The sequence below is a fragment of the Brienomyrus brachyistius genome, chromosome 8 (assembly GCF_023856365.1).
Source record: "Brienomyrus brachyistius isolate T26 chromosome 8, BBRACH_0.4, whole genome shotgun sequence".
Taxonomy (NCBI): Eukaryota; Metazoa; Chordata; class Actinopteri; order Osteoglossiformes; family Mormyridae; genus Brienomyrus; species Brienomyrus brachyistius.
Genome location: NC_064540.1, coordinates 15,534,468 through 15,553,211, shown reverse-complemented (window position 1 = coordinate 15,553,211; position 18,744 = coordinate 15,534,468). Strand labels below are relative to the sequence as shown.

The 18,744-nt window shown below is 50.6% G+C and overlaps 1 protein-coding gene across 5 annotated transcripts in view; it reads left to right on the top strand.

Annotated features, from left to right (window-relative positions):
- frmd4ba (FERM domain containing 4Ba) overlaps nucleotides 1-18,239 on the top strand; it is a 41,574-nt gene extending 23,335 nt beyond the window's left edge. For 2 of the 5 annotated variants that reach the window (XM_049022207.1, XM_049022203.1), the window contains exons 6-24: nucleotides 14-70; nucleotides 739-761; nucleotides 5,034-5,117; nucleotides 5,972-6,037; nucleotides 6,332-6,389; nucleotides 6,891-6,977; nucleotides 12,245-12,321; nucleotides 12,621-12,759; nucleotides 13,089-13,230; nucleotides 13,309-13,442; nucleotides 13,798-13,911; nucleotides 14,016-14,244; nucleotides 14,352-14,405; nucleotides 14,514-14,652; nucleotides 14,782-14,946; nucleotides 15,026-15,792; nucleotides 15,885-16,008; nucleotides 16,176-16,364; nucleotides 17,122-18,239. In XM_049022207.1, coding sequence (XP_048878164.1) covers nucleotides 14-70; nucleotides 739-761; nucleotides 5,034-5,117; nucleotides 5,972-6,037; nucleotides 6,332-6,389; nucleotides 6,891-6,977; nucleotides 12,245-12,321; nucleotides 12,621-12,759; nucleotides 13,089-13,230; nucleotides 13,309-13,442; nucleotides 13,798-13,911; nucleotides 14,016-14,244; nucleotides 14,352-14,405; nucleotides 14,514-14,652; nucleotides 14,782-14,946; nucleotides 15,026-15,792; nucleotides 15,885-16,008; nucleotides 16,176-16,364; nucleotide 17,122 — 2,649 coding nt within the window. In that variant the 3' untranslated portion in view covers nucleotides 17,123-18,239. Of the gene's footprint in view, nucleotides 1-13; nucleotides 71-738; nucleotides 762-5,033; nucleotides 5,118-5,971; nucleotides 6,038-6,331; nucleotides 6,390-6,890; nucleotides 6,978-10,893; nucleotides 11,460-12,244; nucleotides 12,322-12,620; nucleotides 12,760-13,088; nucleotides 13,231-13,308; nucleotides 13,443-13,797; nucleotides 13,912-14,015; nucleotides 14,245-14,351; nucleotides 14,406-14,513; nucleotides 14,653-14,781; nucleotides 14,947-15,025; nucleotides 15,793-15,884; nucleotides 16,009-16,175; nucleotides 16,365-17,121 lie in introns of those variants that run through there. The other 3 variants (XM_049022204.1, XM_049022205.1, XM_049022208.1) reach the window with 3 other exon arrangements.
- Nucleotides 18,240-18,744: the final 505 nt, after the last annotated feature.

Below are 18,744 nucleotides of genomic sequence, written 5' to 3'. Positions count from 1 at the left end.
TATTCTCTAACAGGGTGACATTGAAGTGGAGAGTGAGGATGTTTTCAAACTAGCCGCTTACGCATTACAGGTACGAACACTCGCCTCGCTGTTTTGTTAGCCGGAGTTTTGGGAAACTCGATTCGCAGTATTTTGTTGTCGACTGACTAATCAAAATACTATAAAATCAGATCGACTCGCGAATAGCGCGAGTTAAGCCTTTATTGTGTAATTCGCGCTTCGCTTTTTGTGTGGGACAGTCATACATTAACTAGGTTACTAACTAGTAGTGTGTGTGCTGTAGTGGCGAGCCTCTCTGAAGTAAACAGCACGCGCTGTAATGAATGCAGGTACGAGGCGCGAGTTTCTCATCTTCTCCCAGTTCGCTTTGATGGCACCAGTTTAAACAAGAATTTCTGAGCTGCGGGGTCACCTGCAGTTTTATGTCTCATGCTTTTTAAAATATCATAACTTTTAATATTCTTTTTAATTATATGATTTTTAATGTTACGATGCATTGGTGTGGCGTTTCGGTCAAATTATGATTTTCATACGTAGTGCTGAGGAACACGCGCTCCGGACGGATGCATAGTCGTGTGTCATGCGTGCAGTGCTGTACGCGAAGGTTTTTAAAGTTAATCATGCATAGTAGGCAGAGTTTGGACATGCATGGAATGAGGGTGGAGTCCGACCCGACACATGAAACATCGTTCGATACTTGTTATCTGAGTTTCCATTTTTCATCTCTTCACTTTGTAGGAAGCTAAAGGAGACTACACGAGGTAAGGACGTATTTATTTTAATAATTTCTTAAGACTTACAGTGGGTTGTTGATATCTAGAAAGAGACCTTTCCTATGTTGTCACCCACGCAGTGCTTAGAGACCTCCTTCTGTGTGCAGATGATGGTGGCATTTCAGCTGTGTGTTTAGGAGGTTTTGAGTCAATGGTTTCTTCAGCACCCGTTTTCAAGCACACAAGCTGTGTACAGGACAGCCTTATTACACCCCACCCCCATAACACACAAACCCACCCTATCTGCTTATAGGTCACCTGAGTGTAATATATCTGTGCAACAGAGTGTCTTGTCAAGTAATGGTGGTAGTAATCTCTGCTCTGGAGGTTTGCTCTCTTTTTATGTGGTTCTGTTTTGGGTAGTAGCTCTTAAATGAAAGGTGTCCAGTGTTTTTGTGATCTGGAGATTTAGGCATAGCTCAGTGAGCAAACACCAGCCCGAAAGGTCACTGTTGTAGGTTAATGGTTGACTGCACAGATGGGGATCGTCTAGTGCACAGTGTTTGGAGCTAGTATTGTACGTATTGTATGTCTTTCACAGTCAGTCTGGATTTTGGAATGGTGTTTATTAGATTCATATAATTTTTGTTTTTGTATGTTTAGCAAAATTCCTCTTCTGAGGGAGGTATCTTTGGCAAAAGGCTTGTAACTTTCACTTTGCATCCCTGGAAATTTGCCCATACGAGTCCGTAGCAAAAAGCTTAAAATGTGTTGTGTAATTCTGATGATGTTCCCTCCCATTCTCAGTGTCATGTGACAGTGACGTCCTGTTGCGTTGGTGCTTTAGTTCAAGTTTGTTCTTGGATGTTCTGATAACTAAAGCACTTCCTAGGGTAGTTGTTTGATTGACTGGAGGTAATTATCTCATACTTACACATTCAGGACCTTGTAATGGGGAAAAACCGCTTCTTTTCTAATGACAGTGTACTGAATGTTAGTTATTTCCTCACTGATGTGGCTAAGGCACTAAAGCAGTGTTGTCATTACTTGGCGAAGTGTTATACAAAGAAGGGGTGATTGGTGTTTGTAATGACTGATATCCTTCTGTGTTTTTTTTTTCCCTGGTTTTTCCCCTGGTGGCCCTATATTAACTACTAGCGCATGATGCTGCTTGACGAGCAGCATTTTCATGTCGGCTCAGCATAAAATGGTGCACCCTATGCGTTTCCAGTCCCCGACATGGCATTTTGTGACTGCATTATCCGCCATAAATTGTACTCGCCCTCTGTGGAAATTCATCAGATCTTTGCTGTACATTTTCTGAGAGCTCTCGAAGGCTTATCAGTATATCTGTGTTGATGGTTATGTTTTACTTATGCCGTTAAACTAAGGCACTGAGTTTTAAATATCAGCCTGCTGGGGGCTGGGGTGTGTTACACTTTGTCCTGGTGGAGTCAGAAACGATACTGTGAGAATATCTGAATAGAGGGAGGGGGGACGATCATGTTCCCGTGTGTCTGCCTCTCTCGTATACACACACACACACACACACACACACACGGCTTTGGTGTGCCTCTCTCCCCCTCCCAGTCTTTCATTCCTGCTTATACTGCTGAAAGCTGAGAGAGCGACCTGAGGGCTTTCGATGAGGCGTGTAGTGAGTGGGGCCCGCACCGCTGTGCTGGGGAATACCCGGGGGGGGGGGGGGGGGGGGGGCAGCAGATGTGCTGCCGTTTGCCTGGCACTGCCCTCGGGGCCCCCGTTACCGTGGCTGCTTTGGTCTCTCTGGGTAACTGCTCCGGCGTCACCCCCTGCTGGCCAGATTTGTGGTGGGCTTTCAATGAGCCTGCTCCATTTAGCTATTTTTACAGGCAGCCCTGGTCATGAGGCAGGGTGGAAAAGCACAGAATTAGGTTCCTGCTTATTGCCATGGGTTCTGTTGTAGCATTATCTTTAGCAGCAGGGGGGTGGTGTTCGTGTCGCCATTGTGGTCCTCTTGTAGTTCCTTTAAGGTACTTAACCTGCAGTGGTCCAGGAAAATATCCAGTTGTGTAAGTCATGAAAATTACCTGGGGTGTTGAGCTAAGCAGTAATGAATGATAACAACAGGGTCTGTGGATATTTGGGTAATAAAATGGCCATTGACTGTTTTAGCTTTATAAATGTATTCCTGCTGATGTGGTTGTCAGGGTTGTATGTGGAATAAGCAGTGTGCCTGGCCCCCCAGGTGGATGGGTGTGAGCTGGGGAGGCATGCTCTGCATTTGGGGAACCTCAAGGCGGCACCATGACCGTTAAGTGTCAGTTAATCCTAGGTCACCCAACGCTGCCACGCCTGAGCCATGTGCCTTTCTGCTGTGTCGTGTGGGAGAGGGATGCGAGAGTTTTCCCGCATTGCAGTCGCTCGGCCAGTCAAGAAGATGAACCTCAGGTCTTTGTTGATTCCAGAGAGCCGATGGGGAATGCTGAAGTTCTTGGTGAAAGATTATGGTTCTGACTCAAGCCTTTGTTGCCTCTTGTTTCTCTGGCCAAGGCGTACAGATCGAGCCTTTTAGCAGCCAGATTGGTCCACCATTTACCCGCGTTATTCCTGAATTAGTTGTTCATGTTTTTCCACGTGCTTTCATGCAAACATCTGAAGCATACCATGAAACTGGCAATTTTTTAGTTTTGGGTAAAAATGTTGATTCTTGTCAGGAATGCTGTGCTGCAGTGAGTTGGCTGTGCCTTGCCAGCCTCTCTGAATAGCTGTCATTTAGCAGTGCAGCCTGTCGCCGGGCCAAATCATGGTCCCTTTTGTTGACTTTCTGTTGAAAAGCTTTCAGCACTCCCACCTTGTTTACGGAGTGAGTCAGAGCCGATCTTCAGCCCTTGACAGTCACATGCAGGCTCTTCAGCAGGTCCCTTCCCTCCAGATCTGCCCTTGGCTTCTGCACCATACTTTGGTGATTGAAACACCCACAAATTTTTTTCCCCCTCCATTTCAAATTACAAAAGCTGGGAATCAATGGACAAGCACTGATAACACTGCTTCATAGTGTCAGGTCTCGTGAACAGTTTTCCACTGCCGAAACATACTGACTTTCATTTTTGTACTGATAAGTGTAAGGGATTTTGGAAGTTGCATTGTAGCTCTGAGTTGCTGTTGAGTGGGGTGTCGCTAAAATGAGCAACTGTTTGGCCATAGGTCCAAACCTGACTTCGGTTATGCTGTGCTGACTCCACCTCTCGAGATATCTGGATTCGCCTGGAGGCTCTTTCCAGCTCTGCTGTTGATAAAATGCTTTGCAGGCCACTTTTCAGCCCCCCCCACCCCCACGGCATCACTGCTAATGCTCCCAGCATCGGGGTATGAAAGATGCATTGTTATTTACCTGAACGGCGTGAAGCCTCGACCTTCCGTCCCACTAGACACACCGGCAAACACTCCATCCTCTCTCTCTGGCAACAGAAACGAGTGCGTTAGTCATGTGATCCAACGTCTGTCTGGGAGCAAGCACTCCCTCCCTGGAGGGTGTTGTGTTTTTTTTTCGTTTTGTTTTTTTTCAGTTTCTTTATTTCGTCTGGTGTGAGAGTCATCCTGAGTTGTGTGTCTCGCATCAGTCCTCCGGCGTGTGGCTTGCTCTGTGTTCCACAGCTGGTCTTTGTCACGACGTGCACAAGGAGTCATGGATACCTGTGACTTGTTACCTTGGAAACGCCGACTGCAACATTTGCTCTTTTTTTTTTCTCCTTCTCCCCTTTATTTTGCTTCACGTAGAGAGCCGAGGCCGTCTTGGAATTGTGCAGCCACAGGAAATAACCATAGGGGGAAAAGTGGCCCCTTTATGGAGAAACGCAGCATGTTGTCTTGTCCTATCCTCTGAGATAAAAAGTTGTCCTGCGGAGAGATGTTGCTGAGATGGATAAGCGTGCTCTGGCATGCAGGTGTGCCCTAACGTGCGGGTTCCTCGACGAGCAGATTGAGTGCGGATATGTGCGGGGCTGCTCTCTGCCTGCAGAGGACCTGCACTCACATGATATGAACCATGAGTTTACATAACAGGGTTGAAAATGAAGAGTCCCAGCCGCCTGAGGGCTTTCCATTGTGCTTTTTATGGTGTACAGCTGACAGCAGTATGCAAAGAGCTTACTGTCTAGATAGGAATACAGATCATTTAGAATAGAATGTCAGCAGGCTGTTTTTGCAGTAAACTGTTGGTCTGTGTGCAGAAATTTACACATTTTGTTTTGAGCAGCTGTAAGCTTAACAGGTGATCTAGCTGCATTCCTTAGGTGGGACTTCCAATGTTGTTTTTTTTTTTTACTGTGTTGTTTTCAGCGATGAAAACACGAGAAGCGATCTGAAGAAGCTCCCGACCCTGCCCACCAGAGTGTTGAAGGAGCACCCGTCCCTTGCTTACTGGTGGGTCCCGTCCCATGGCCCGCGTCCCTGCTGCCAACCGCTGTGTGTGTTAGCTTTTTGAGGGATAGTTCTCACTATTTTCACACAGTGCTGGAGTGTAGATGATGATCAGGCTCAACTTGATTGACCTGTTTTAAAGAGTGTTGCTCCCATAAGTACCTTTCACTTGTTACTGCCCATTCATCAGAAGCTCAGCCTAGCCGCACTGATGCCTGGCTGTTTATCTGACGGCTCACTTGTTTATTGCTCTGGACAAAACCGTCTGCTGACTAAATGCATATCAATGTAAAATTTGGTTTGATTTGATTGGCTGAAACGATGCCTGCCTCCAGCCTGGGGGCTGTGCAGCCTGGCTCTCCTCGCTTCGATTGGGGGAGCCGTCGCACAGATGCGGCCTGTTTCCCCACGGCTGTTCGGAGCTGCGTCCCGGCAACGACCGGCAGCTGGGAACATTTCAGTGACTTCAGAGCGGCCCCTAGTGTCGCATTGCAGGGAAGGGCAGCTGCCATGGGGGCAGGGGGGCATGCTGTGTGGCGTATCTGTGCTTTTTATGGGCAGTGGGTGGCTCAGCAGGCTAAATATCTCTGCCTGTGATCAGTAGGGCACCGGTTCGAGCCCCACCCTTGACAGAATAGTCACATGTCCACGGGCCCTTGAGCAAGGCCCTTAAGCCCCTGAATGACCCTGCGCTGTGACCCCCAAGCTATGGAGAGCAAGATGGGGTCAGCAAAGAGCAGCATTCCAATGTACCTGTACTCATACTTGTGCAAATGGCATATAAAGAGTTCATCATTTATCTACCTGTTAGTGTCGGGGACCTGATTCAGTCAAGGTGTCCCGCTCTCTGTTTGCAGTGAGGACCGGGCCATCGAGCATTACAAGGCGCTGAAAGGGCTCACGCGAGGACAGGCCGTCATACAGTAAGTGGTGGGAGGCAGGGGGTACTGAGGCTCAGGGTGTCCTGACCAGCCTTCCGCAAAGGGCGGGTAATTGCCTGTCGTTCAGACGGCGCTGACATCAGCGAAATCTGCGATGATGTACCGCAGAGCCAGGCTGAGCTACGGTCACGTTTTTGGCCCCCTGTCACGGCACTGAAGTGACACTTCCTTGCGAATAAATTCTTGCTGGATTCTGAGAAAGATAAACATTATGCATAAACCACGTGATCGGCCATTTACTGCCATGACTGCGTTGATTTGCTTTATCTTTTGCAGGTACTTGACCTTGGTGGAATCCCTTCCCACCTATGGAGTTCATTACTATGAAGTAAAGGTAAAAAAATACATATTTTTACTTTGTCCTGTTAAGTCAAGGTGGATATAAAGGTTTCAGGAGTCTGTTTGTTTAGTTTGCTTGGACCCATTAGGTTAATTTGGAGCTTGTGGATAATTTGGGCCGCTTGTCTAAAACGTTTCACCATTTTATTTCTCATTCACTTTTAATCACTTTTATAAAAAATCTTAACATCTAACCTGTGATTTCCTGATTATTATGAGACTCCCTCTGTCTCTGGCCTAAATGTAGAGTTTATTGCAGAAATACTGGCTTTACGACTGACCTTCCTCAGCTTCTGTCATAAAACACGCCGAGCCGCGGCATCTCCCAGAGCCGTCCGAGCGGCACACTAACTCTTATTTATGGGGCTTCCCGGCTGAATTGGAAATATCCCAGTGGAGGTGTTTGCGCTGTGATAACGGCGAGAGGGAGGGGCCAGCTCCCCCCGGCTCTTGCAGCACGGCTCTCTGCCTGACAGAAGCTCTCTCTGGCCAACAGGACAAGCAGGGCATCCCGTGGTGGCTGGGGATCAGCTACAAGGGCATCGGTCAGTACGACCTACAGGACAGGCTGAAGCCCCGGAAGGTGCGTCTCATTCCTTCACCTCTTTACTGTTTTGCATGGGGTAGTTAATGTGCCCGCGAGGTGTAACCAAGGCGACTAGAGCTGGGAGGTGCTTGGGGGGACCGTCCTGGACTCACGGGCCGGGAGAAGCTGCTGGTTCATGCTAGTGTGATGTTAGGCAGCAGCTGCTTTGTCTCTGAGGTACCGCAGGGGGTGACGGTTTACCTGCGCTGCGTTTCCAGGGTGAAACTCCGCCAAGGCTACAATAATTATCCCCATTATTAAACAGGGATGAAGGAGCCATCCTGCTTGAAAAACAGAGGTAGCAATTTCCTTAATTACAGTGTTCAGCTCTGCCATTTCTGCTTCTTCTGTTCTGGTTTTGGGCAGGAGAACCAACACCCTCTTACTTCGTTACTTCGTGCTCATTGGCACCTGAGCTTCTGCACACACAGCCTGGTGTGTGGCAGCCTTGAATGCCGCAGCACTAACGGGCACATCCACTTCTTAAAACGAGGTCCCACATCCACTTCCCAGCCCTGCCTCCGCACGTTGTAATTACTTAGCGCCGCTGAGCACAGGGGCGTTGTGGGCCCCATGCCGTTTCTCGCAGGCCGCCTCACAGGAGCCTGCTGCCCGCTTGCTTCCAGGGCACCCGCCCGTGTGTCCACCCCCCTCTGCCATCCGCTCCCGGCATGCCAAGCTCATTATGGAAAGCCGCCTGTCATTGTGTGAGTTTCTCGGAGAGAACAAACAATTGATCAGGCCATAAAACACAATTAGCTTAGTGGGGATCCTGAGAGAGCCAGCTAAAGGTTCTGATGTTTCAGTTTACCCCACAGGGGAGTCCTTCAGAAACCTTGAAAGTGCCTGTTTCAAAGGGGAGGCCAGGACAGGACCAGGTCCTTTGAAGATAATTATTGGCAGTCTTAGCTTGGCGTAGAAGTTTCCCTGATTCCCACTCAGTGTTTTTGTTTTTTTTTTTTTTTTTTTAATGGATATGCCAGCTCAGCCAGAGAGTAGCAGGGTTGTGCTTATTTGTACAAGGGGAATGAACAACAGTGACACCATTGTTACAGGGTATAGTTGGCGTAAGGATCCTCGTTTCCTGGTATTCATTATCGGTGCGAGTGCACGCTGCAGTGTGCTTGTTTGGCACGCGCTGGCGTCCGGTCCTGTCCCGTCTGGGTCAGCGGTGCCGGTCGGACTCCTGATGGATCCTATTGCCAGTCTGCTCCCTGCCAGCACCGTGCCCTGTGGTGCCTCCCCTATCAAGGCATGTAGAGGTCCTACCGGCCGCCCGCAATCCGCATTGCAGTAGATAGGGGGCGGGGGGGGGGGGGGGGAGTTGTATCCAGTTGGGTGAGCAGCAGATAATCTGTAAGCTGCAGCTGGGGGTGTTAAATTGCCCTTTTATTATTTAAAGGGGTCCTGGAATGATCACGGCCCCTGGTTTCATGCTGGTGCTTTATGCTGTCCTGCCTCATAGGGGCGCCACATGTACAGTGGAGCAGGACAGATGCGCAGGTCTTCCCAAGCCGCCTACCTGGCACAGCTGGGTGGCACAGGCGTGGCCGGGAGGGTTGTGGAGGCGTTGACCACAGCATGTAAACTTTGACACACATCTGCTGTCGGCGGGAGTGAGAGTGGCAGCGCCCGGTACCCCCAGGCCAGACTGGGCCGGGAAGGGCTGGGCCTGGAAAGTGGTTCAGACTCTTGTAGAGCCAGATCTTCAGTCACCCTCAGCGGTGGGTCAGATTACCCAGCGGCCTCTTTGTAACCATGCGTGAGGGACAGACATGCCACCCACAGCCTGACCATTGGTTGTGCGTTTTCCGGGGACGGCCACTAATATGGCTTGGTTTATTATGAGTACTGCTGCCTGCGGACTCCTTGTAGGTGATCTGAGATGGACCCCAGAACGAGCATCGGGGGGATGGCTCACATCAGAGCGGATGGGAAGTATACAAAGCCGCTGTTCCCAGCGCGGCTCTGTGTGACGTCCCCTCTCTGCCTGATTAGATATGGCGCTGTGGCGATTAGCTTTCTGCTTCTATTTTCAGCTAGATGCGTGTGGAAGGAAACTCTGATTAACTCCTTCAAGCGCAGCTCTGTGAGCCGTTAGGTTTTACCCATGTCTCTGGCTCATCGGGCCCTATTTCACCACACCAGGTACCATACTTTTGGTACTTCAAGGGGCTGGTTTTCCACTGGTATACAAACTAGTACTGGCGCTGAATGACATCACAGCACGAGACATGGTATTTTGTACTGAATTCCAAAAATGGCTGTAGTATATTATAGGAAGGGACAATGTGCAATATTAACAAAAGCACTGCATGTTATGCACATCCAATTCTTAAATCTCTGGTCAGCTAGATTACGATCAGGCTTTTCCTTACTTTCAATTCTGTACGAACATTATAGTGCAGGGAGTTTAAGTTTCGCTATAACACTCGTCGAATAAAGAACCCTTAGTGAACTTTGCAATTTTAATTATTCCATTTATATATTATCTAATATATGTTTAAAAATCAGTTTAAAGTTTACATCCACTGCTTTTGCACGAGCGCTGCATGTGTTCTCTGAGACAATCATAACCATTTTCATCCTTGCTCTTTAAATCACTCCTAGACGGGTTTGTGAGAAATTTACGGACTCCTTTTTGCTTTATAAATACTCCAATATTTTTTACAATAAAATCACGTCGCTAGGACAACACGCTACATGCCTGCTGTCCAAGTATATTAAGCAAAATACTTTTTATATTTCTTTTCATACCATCCTGATCTTTTTTTGTATCTGTTCTTTCGATTAGATCACAGTTAATTTTTTTTTTTTTGCTTTTATCATTGTTCACAACTGTTTTCCAGGTGGCAGTATATTTCCATGACCAATTGCCAATGAACACATTTGCAAGTTACACCCCAAAGTACCAAGTACCAAAAAAGTACCCCCAGCTCGTTTGGCACTTTCGGTCCTGGAACTTTTAGTACTGGTTCTCGGAGCCAGTGGAAAAGCGAAAGTACCAAAAGTACTTGGTGCAAGATCTGGAATTAGCTGTATGACTTCATCTCTCGCTGGTAACCCACCTGTGACTTAGGGTTAGGTTAGTGTTAGGGCTATGCCTCTCTTAGGTACGGTTCTCATTTTTCTGACACTATGGACATGATATCAGGTGGCAAACGGTGTTCAGTGTGAATATTTTTCTCTCTGGCATTTTTGGAAATGTACATAGCGGATGTGGAGTGGGCTCTCCTAAGACGACAGCTGTGGTCTTTGTTCTTCTGACTGCCAAATGAAGGCCCCGTTGCCTGGTTGGCTGTGTTCTGTGTGTGGCTGAGTGGGGGCGTGCTGATGTCAGAGCAAACCTGGCTGGGTAGAAACTGCTGGAGGACTCGAGCAGAAATACTGGATCGGGGATGAGGCACATGGCAAGCTACTTATATAACAAGAATGTAATTGTTGTTCTGAAGTTAAAATGAAAGTTCTAGCATAATGTTGCCTCTGAGGGGGTGGGTCATCCGGTGCAGTGGGGGTGGGTCTCTGAGCTGGTCTGGGGTGGCGCCCTCCGATGGCTGCTTTCCACCCACTGATCTCTCCCACTCCGGGCTGGACTGACCTGCATAATCCGCATATTTTAATGCATTACACCAGATTAGCACTTTCTCTCCCACTCAGACAGACTGAAAGGGTTGGAAAAAAACACGATTCAAGTCCCTTTAAATCAGCTTGCGACAGGAAGATGTGTGGTGTTCATATGGACATGTTCACAGGCTGGTAATGAAGGGGGAGTGGCTTTCAGGGGAACTCTCTCCCACACGTAAGAATTTAGTGGAATCGGTTATATTAACGACTGCTTGTCAGCACGGGGGTGGTGGAGTTCATGCTGGAACTCTGGGGGGGGGGGGGGGGGGCACAACTTGTGTTCGCAGCCAAGCGAGCAGTGTCACCTTACACCGGCCAGTCAATGATTAGACGGTAGTTGTAGATTCCTGGGATGTTTGCCATATGAGGCATGTTGGGGAGGGTGAGATGAAACTGAGAGTGAGAACTAGTAGAGCGTTTGAGAAATACTTTGGACGCGGAAATACACTCCAAAATTAAGACGAAAGCTGCGTTCTCATCATAAGGAAGGCGGCGTATTCACATAACCGGTCCGTCAGGTCCGTTGGCGAGGGCACTAGGGCACGGCCTCAGGCGAGAGCCCGGAGTAAGGCAGGCGGGAGGAGGGAGGCGGTGCCAGGCCAATGAAGGTGGGAGAGAATGTGTGACCTCAGAAGGGACGGCCCGTGGGTGGAGCCTGCACCGCTGAAACTCTTGCAACACCTTTGGGCTTTCAGAGACAAGACAAGAGCGAGTATTGTTCAAGGAAGCGCTAGAGTTGTGGGAAACTTGCCGGTGAACGCTGAGCAGCCGGGCTCGCTTGGACGGGCCGATAGCGACACTGGCAAGAGCTCGGCTTTCTCCTCAGTGTCTTTTACGAAGGCGTACGTAACTGGGGTGCGTATACTGCTCTTTCCTAGGTTGCAAATGAGCGTGTTGACATAGAACTTCAGAAAAGCTGGGTGTAATTAAAGTAAAATGTGCTGATAGACCGCTTGTTCTCTAAACTGAATGTGTTGAGGTTTCAGTGCTGCGCGTGACGCTTGTGGACTCTCCGGATGTTGACCCAACATATGACGGTTTATTTGTTTGTGTCTCTGTGCTGACTGTGAGGGGCTGGTCTGGCTTGACACCGAGATGGTCTCATTTGCTGGCCGGGTGTTTCAATCCCCGTGGCGCGTGTTAGCTTCTGGCCGAGTGCCATGCTCTCTTTCTTTTGGCAGGTCACTTTTTGGGATAAACGAGAGTGGTTTGGCCCTGAGACTTGTAACCCTTGCAGTTCTGATAACTCCTGTCTGGCCATATCAGAATGGCCTGGCATCTTCATATACTCTGCTATTGTCCTAGCACTGTTATTTGCGAGCGTTTCGTTAAGTAGTACGTTTACAAGTGGGAAGCCTCGTCTCTGGGAAATAAAACCAGATAATTGAAGTATAGCTCTCTCCGTGGGCTGGACTTTGTGGGGGTATTGAGTTGCTCCACGTGGTACTAAGGCAAAGACTGCATAAAGGGACTGACAGTTTGCAGCTGTCATTTATACGTTTTCTATAGATATAATCTACATGTGTGCTGTATAAGAGCCGATATGTGCCGTAGGTGATACCATCTGCTGTGCGTACGTGCTCTTTGATCCTGGCACTCTGATTATACCGGCACCAAGGCATGTTTTATGCTTTCCCTAGTTGTTCCAGTGGAAACAGCTGGAGAACCTCTATTTTCGGGAGAAAAAGTTTGCTGTGGAGGTGCATGATCCCCACAGGTAAGAGGCGGTGTGGGATGATGTTTCATTCATGTGCTGTCAGACCTCTTCAGTGTCATACTTGGCTAATTATTAAGTCGGTCTTTCTTGTATTCATCGTGCTTAAGAACATAAATTAACAATTAACTTTCAGCTTAATGAAATGTATTTATACTTGTCTTTCTTTTGGTTACTTTTCAGTTATAAAATTTTTTGTTAGTCTTTATAATCGCACTATACAATTTATAAATAATGCATGTGCGGCTGTATGACTTCTCACTGAGCCTAACCCCTCTCTGAATGGCTCCATCTGCTGGTAGGAGGACCGTGACTCGACGCACATTTGGGCAGGCTGGCCTGGTCATCCACACGTGGTATGCCACCCACTCTCTTATCAAGAGCATTTGGGTGATGGCCATCAGTCAGCACCAGTTCTATCTGGACCGCAAGCAAAGCAAGGTGGGTCCAGCTTGTCCTTACTGGCCAACACACTGAATCCATGTCTCCCTGAGCGTGTTTACCATGGCTCTGCTCTTGCTGAGAAGGCTGGCTTCCTGCTGTGGATTATGGGTACTCGCTACTGGGCCCGACATTGGTCAGGAAGAGCCTGTAATGGCCCGTAATGAGTCCTTGACAGGCTTCTGGAAGGAGAGAGGGTCTGTGTAGGAAGATGCACCCTGCTCTCCCCGGAATAACGCAGTGCGGGGCGGGCAGTTTGTAAGCAGCGTAAGCCATGAGGGGATGGTCCTGCTGAGATTTTGGTCTGATCATGCCTGCTTGCTGTCCAGGTGAAAATCAACACGGCGAGGAGCTTGGGTGACATCGCTATGGACCTGACGGAGTCGGGGGTGCCAAGGGGCAGCAAGCTGGGCATCACCGAGGGCAAGGACCGCCTCATCATGGCCAGCAACGGCAGCCTGGTCTCAGCAGGTACGCAGCGGGTGCCCATGCCTGCGGTACATTTCCTGGAGGGCCGACCCCCCCCCCATCAGTTTCTGTGTCCTGTAGGCTCCATGGATTCTGAGGTGAATGAAGAGCATAAGAAGGAGAAGATCTCAGAGCTGAAGAGGAAGGAGAGGGAGCTGCAGGGTATCCTGGACAAAAAGATGGAGGAGCTGAAGAAGATATGCCTGAGAGAAGCCGTGAGTAGCACCAGGCTCTCTGTGTAACCCCCGGGGAGATAGGGTCTTCAGGTTCCCTAGGTTAGGGTGTTCATGTTCCCTGGGTTAGGGCTTGTAAACAGTGATGTGTGCGTTAAAACACAAGCTGCCATCAGCCATTTCGGGTCTGTGGTCCTCAGTTTTCTGCAGTAACCGAAACCGCAAAGGCAGAAATCACTGAGTCGTACAAAAGCACCAGCTGCCAGGACAGTGTTTGGAAAATAGGAACTTGCATGAAGACGGCCTGTTGATGCAGCCTGCAGTAAAAAAAAAACCTGCTTTGGTGGCTTTTCCCTGTCACTGAAAGCTACCTGCTGACTTCCTCCTGCTTCCTCAGGAGCTGACAGGCAAGTTGCCCAAAGAGTACCCGCTCTCCTCTGGTGAGAAGACCCCGCAGGTGCGAAAGCGCGTCGGCACCACCTTCAAGCTGGATGACGTTCTGAATGACCAGGTTAGCACTGTGGGCCACTCGCTCCATGCACAGGGTCCCAGGAGGCTGTGCTAGGTTTGCCCCCGTCCTTGAGGACCAGACAGCCAATTTCCTTGCCTCCTCAGGATCCCTACCTGAAGAACCTGGAGGGCAGGTTTTCTCTGCAGCAGAAGATTGTGGAAGCAGCCAAGAAACTGGCTGCAGAGACGGAGCCCTGCAAGACAGTGAAGAGGAAGAGGAAGAGGAACCTGCTAGATGCCATGAGGATGCTGCAGGAGATTGAGAATGAGATCAACGAGCATCAGATCAAGATGGGCAAGAAGCCGACACAGCGGGTCTCGCTGCTAATTGCAGGTGTGGCCACAGGGCCCAGGGACGATGTCACACACCTCACTGTTCCGAGAGTGAGCTGACCACTGACTCGGCTTCATGTGTCCTCTCTCTCTCTCTTCCATGCTCAGATGAGACTCTCACGGCCGACCTGACCTCCCTGGACAGCTTGACGCTGGAGGACGGTGAGAGCAACTTCACGTATGACACGCATGTGGCAAGCCATGCCTTTTTGGCCCCTGAAGGAGGCCCCTGAGAGTGGCCCCTGACACTTCGCCCTCCTGTTCTTCCAGGTGAGCCGGCCGGGACCCGGCGGCAGCGGTCTCGCTCGGTTCAGTACTCCCCACAGTCATCCAACGGGCCCAGTAGCGAGTACCAGCAGGACCGACGAGCCTCGGCCAATGAGCAGCACCATGACGTGGGCCTGGACAGGTAGGTCTGACCGTGGTCTACAAGGAGGATGGCTGGGGACACTTGTCGCTGGGCAATCAAAGGGCTGAAAGTCACCTGCTGAGGTGCGAAGCGATGGTGTTTGACTTTCTGGGTGGCTTCCCTGTGTAGCAGGCTGGCTTATGCCAACATGCCGGAGCCATATTACAGCCACAGGGACGCCCTGTCCACCCACAGCAGCCCCTGCAAGCCGTCATCCCGGCAGGCACGTGATTCTTGTAGCATGCCCCCGACGCCCGTCATGCCTCGCAACGCTTTCAGCAGCATCCAGCTCAGGTAAGCCCCACCCTCCACAGCTCACACTCTGCCCCGGCCGTGCCCCAGATAAGCACGTAACCCCCCCACTGCCCCGCAGGTCTGATGACGGCCCGCAGCCTTTCCGGCACCGCAGTGGCAGCCTGGAGTCTCAATCCCAGCACGCCAGCGACGTGGACCCGTACCAGCCTGGCTTCACACTGGCTCCCAGTCGCCGTAGTAACAGCACGGAGATCTTGGACGACGGCTCATCCTATACCAGCCAGTCGAGCCTGGAGTACAGCGCCCCCAGTGGCGGGGCTGGCTCTCGGACCCGAGACCGCTGGCGCCACCGGAAGGGTAATGTGTACGCCAGCGCGGGCAGCATGCCTAACCTGGCACAAAGCGACTCGCGCTGCTACGGCTACATGCCGCAGGCGTGCCATACACCGACCGCCTTCTACGTGACGGGATTCCCGCGCTATGTGGAGCCCGAGCCCTACGCCAACGGCGGCTATGTGTACGAGGCCGAGACTGAGGGCCATTACAACGTCAACCCGTCCTACCCGGCAGCCATCTACCACGGGCATGACCGGTACGGCCGCTACGGCGACGACGAGGCTGACGGGCCACCGCAAAACCTGTATGCCACACTGAGGCCCCCCCGTAGCCGGCCTACGGCCCCGCCCCCGGCACTGCGGCCTGAGCTTATGGCCAGGAACATCCAGAGGGCCCTGGTGGAGGAGCACCTGCGAGGCTGGTACAACCGCAGCCTGGGCAGCAAGCAGGCGGCACACGCCTACGAGCGCGGCTCCCAGCAGAGCCTGTCGCCACAGGCCGCGCCCCCCCCTTTCGGCCACGCCAGCCGGACTGTGTCCTACTCCTCAGGTAGCTGGACTGGGATTCAAACCTGATGCTAAGTGCTTTGACCCTACTACTGCCTGGTATGTAACTGCAGTTACCTATGTGTGATGTCACAGTGTCCTCGGCGGTCAGCTCCAGGACCTGGCGGGGCCTCCAGGCTACGGGTCTGCCAGACTACGAGGTGGGGGTGACTCAACAGCAACAGGCCTACCCTGGCTCCTACAGCGCTGTGCACGGCAGGTGAGCCCCCCCCCACGTCCTGACTCCCCCCATGTGCTTCTCTACTGCCTGTCTCTTTAATGCAGGGTGTCTTCAGGGTGGTGCGGAAGTGGACATGTGCTGGGCCCGCTCGCCCCCCCCGCCCTGACATGGTTGTCCTGTCTCACACGATGGCCGCTCTCTTGTAGATTCAGCTCCTGCCGCAGCCCTGAGTGCCAGCGGCGGGGTCCCTTTGTCCCCGATAGCCCTTCTTCCTCTGCCTCCTCTTCCTCCTCCTCCTCCATGCTGTCCTCCCTCCTGCCCTCCTCTCCCTCCAGCACCGGCCACAGGCTCGACAGGCGTAATAAGCATGCCTATGCTAAGTTTAGCCCACGCTAGTAAGTACTCGGCTCCGGGCACGTAGACCCTCCTGCCCGCCACGTCCCGCTGCCCCCCGTCCTCCTCGTCTTCCTCTTTGCTGCACTGTGGTTTGCTCGTCTGCCTGCTTGCAGTGCTATTGGCCCGTATGCAGACCTCTATGTACTGCTTATTAGTTGTTTGTCTTTAAATTTGTCTTTAATTTGCTCAGCCCTACCTGCATGGATGGTTTGGATGGTCTCTCCGCTTTACAGTCAGTGTTGTCTGTCAGTCTGCCCACCCAGGCAGACCCCCAAAGCTCACGCTTGTCTTCTGTGTCCCACTCCACCCCTCGCATGCTCTCTGTTCTGGGCATCTCCAACCCCCGAACCTCAAATCTCCCGCGACAGGCGATTTAGAAGGTTCATCACCTTGTATGACATGCGTGAGGTTGTCCCACAAGTGCCTCCAGACTCTGGTGTGGTCTGTTGTGTGTCAAACGGCAGTCCTCGCGTGCTCTGTGATTGGCTGCTGCATCGAGCCCCTGTCTGTGATTGGCTGCTGCTGGTTTTTTGCTTTCACAGTGAGAAGGAACATTTTAACCCCACGTCAGGAAATGGCTCTAATGGGATCCGTACAGACTGCCCTCTCGGACGGGACGTCAGCTACAGTTTCGCAGCCGACGATGTGGGGTTAAATTGTTGGATGTTTTGTCGTCTTCTGTTGATCTATGCGTGTCTGTTTCCCGAATGACCACGATGCTCCACATACTCACTGCCTTCCCATCTGCCTTTGCAGGTCGTACGTAGACATGAACCAAATTGAGCTGCCAGTCGGCAGCCACCTCAGCGGCACTTTGGACTCGGATGCACAGATGTTATTCTGGCATGAGGACTCCAAGCCTGGAACAATAGTGTAGGGAGCCAGCGCTCCTCGAAGGCCGTTTCTATAAACACACGTGCCTCCACGACAGGGCTGGGATTTCTGAAGAAGCAGAGAGCTAAAACCGACAGGACCCAGAACCACAGGACAACATGGGAATCACAGAGCTGTGGTCTGTGCGGTCCTCTAGGAGCTGTGTACAGACAAACAGACGAATAAGGATCTTTTGTACAAGTTCATGTAAAACAATGTTGCTGACATTTTGGGATGAAAGTGGAGCGGGATGTGGGGATTTGACCAGTAAGGACCGGATAGTAGCCATGACCATTTACACACCAGTTTTATGGTTTGGAGAACCGTCAATATCCGTCACGGAGCCATTGGACGGCATTATACTTTCAGTGGATGTTCAGACTTGCAAATTTGCGGAAACTGGGAAAACCATTGCAGCCTGAATGGTATCCAGCACTGAACAGCCCGGTTCCTGCTCCCCATTGAGTGTATAGCGATAGACGGCACTGACGTACTTTGAGGGGCTGACCGAGAAGCCTTTCACAAATAGCACATGGCTGGCCATCTCACCGGCTTTCTGTGCCATCTTCTACCACTGATCCCGGGCCCCTTTCTGCGTGTTCTGCATTTCCAGGCCTGGCATTATCTGCGTTCCGGCCAAGCAACACACGCCTTCAGGGATGGACCAGGTGTTTGTCGGTTCTAGACTCTGATCATGGTTTGAGTCCCTTTTGCTTCTTCTGATAACATTCCAGCCTCTATAGCTTTCCTTGGATTCGTTAGGTGTATAAGAGATCATCGAGAAGAACAGCCATCGCATTCCATGCTGGAATCCATGGACCGGTGCTCCTTTCTTTGAAAAATTTCCATGTAAATATTAACACTGTATATAGGATGTTTTAAAAATTTTTATTGTTTAGTTGTTTGTGAACTTTGTCTTTTAAAGCATGTAATATATAGTCAACGATCCCAATTTGGTAAGCTGGTTCTTAGAATTTGTATTAAAAATCAGTTGAATTGAAGCAGACAGTTTTAAGTCCTTTTGTCTCTGTGCTTGTCCAACGCTGACTGAGTGTAATCTACATCATGGCACATCGCTCTCTTATAGCCTGAATTTGGTGTTTAGGTTTGGCCAGTTTGCATTGATGGTGAATCTTTCATAATGCCTGGCTTGTGCGGTGAGAAAGTTGGCTATCAAGCTCTGTCATCATGAGATGTGTGCTTACCTGAAATTAAATGGCAGATGACCATGATTAAGCTGCACATGGCAGGCCTGGTCATTCTGGGACTGAACGGACAAAGTGGAACGTAAAGCGGGCTTCATTTAATTAAACTGGGGAACCGCACTGAGCTGGGCTGATTCTTATAATATAATTCCCTGTAAAGGATGGAGAGGGTGATGAGTTTCAGAGAATCGTGTACAACGTCCGCCTTTTATGGAGCAGTCAGCTATAGCTTACATGCTACAGGCTTGCTACCCGTACGTTGCAGGTATGTGTGTTCTGTGATTTCTCCCGTTCCCACTGT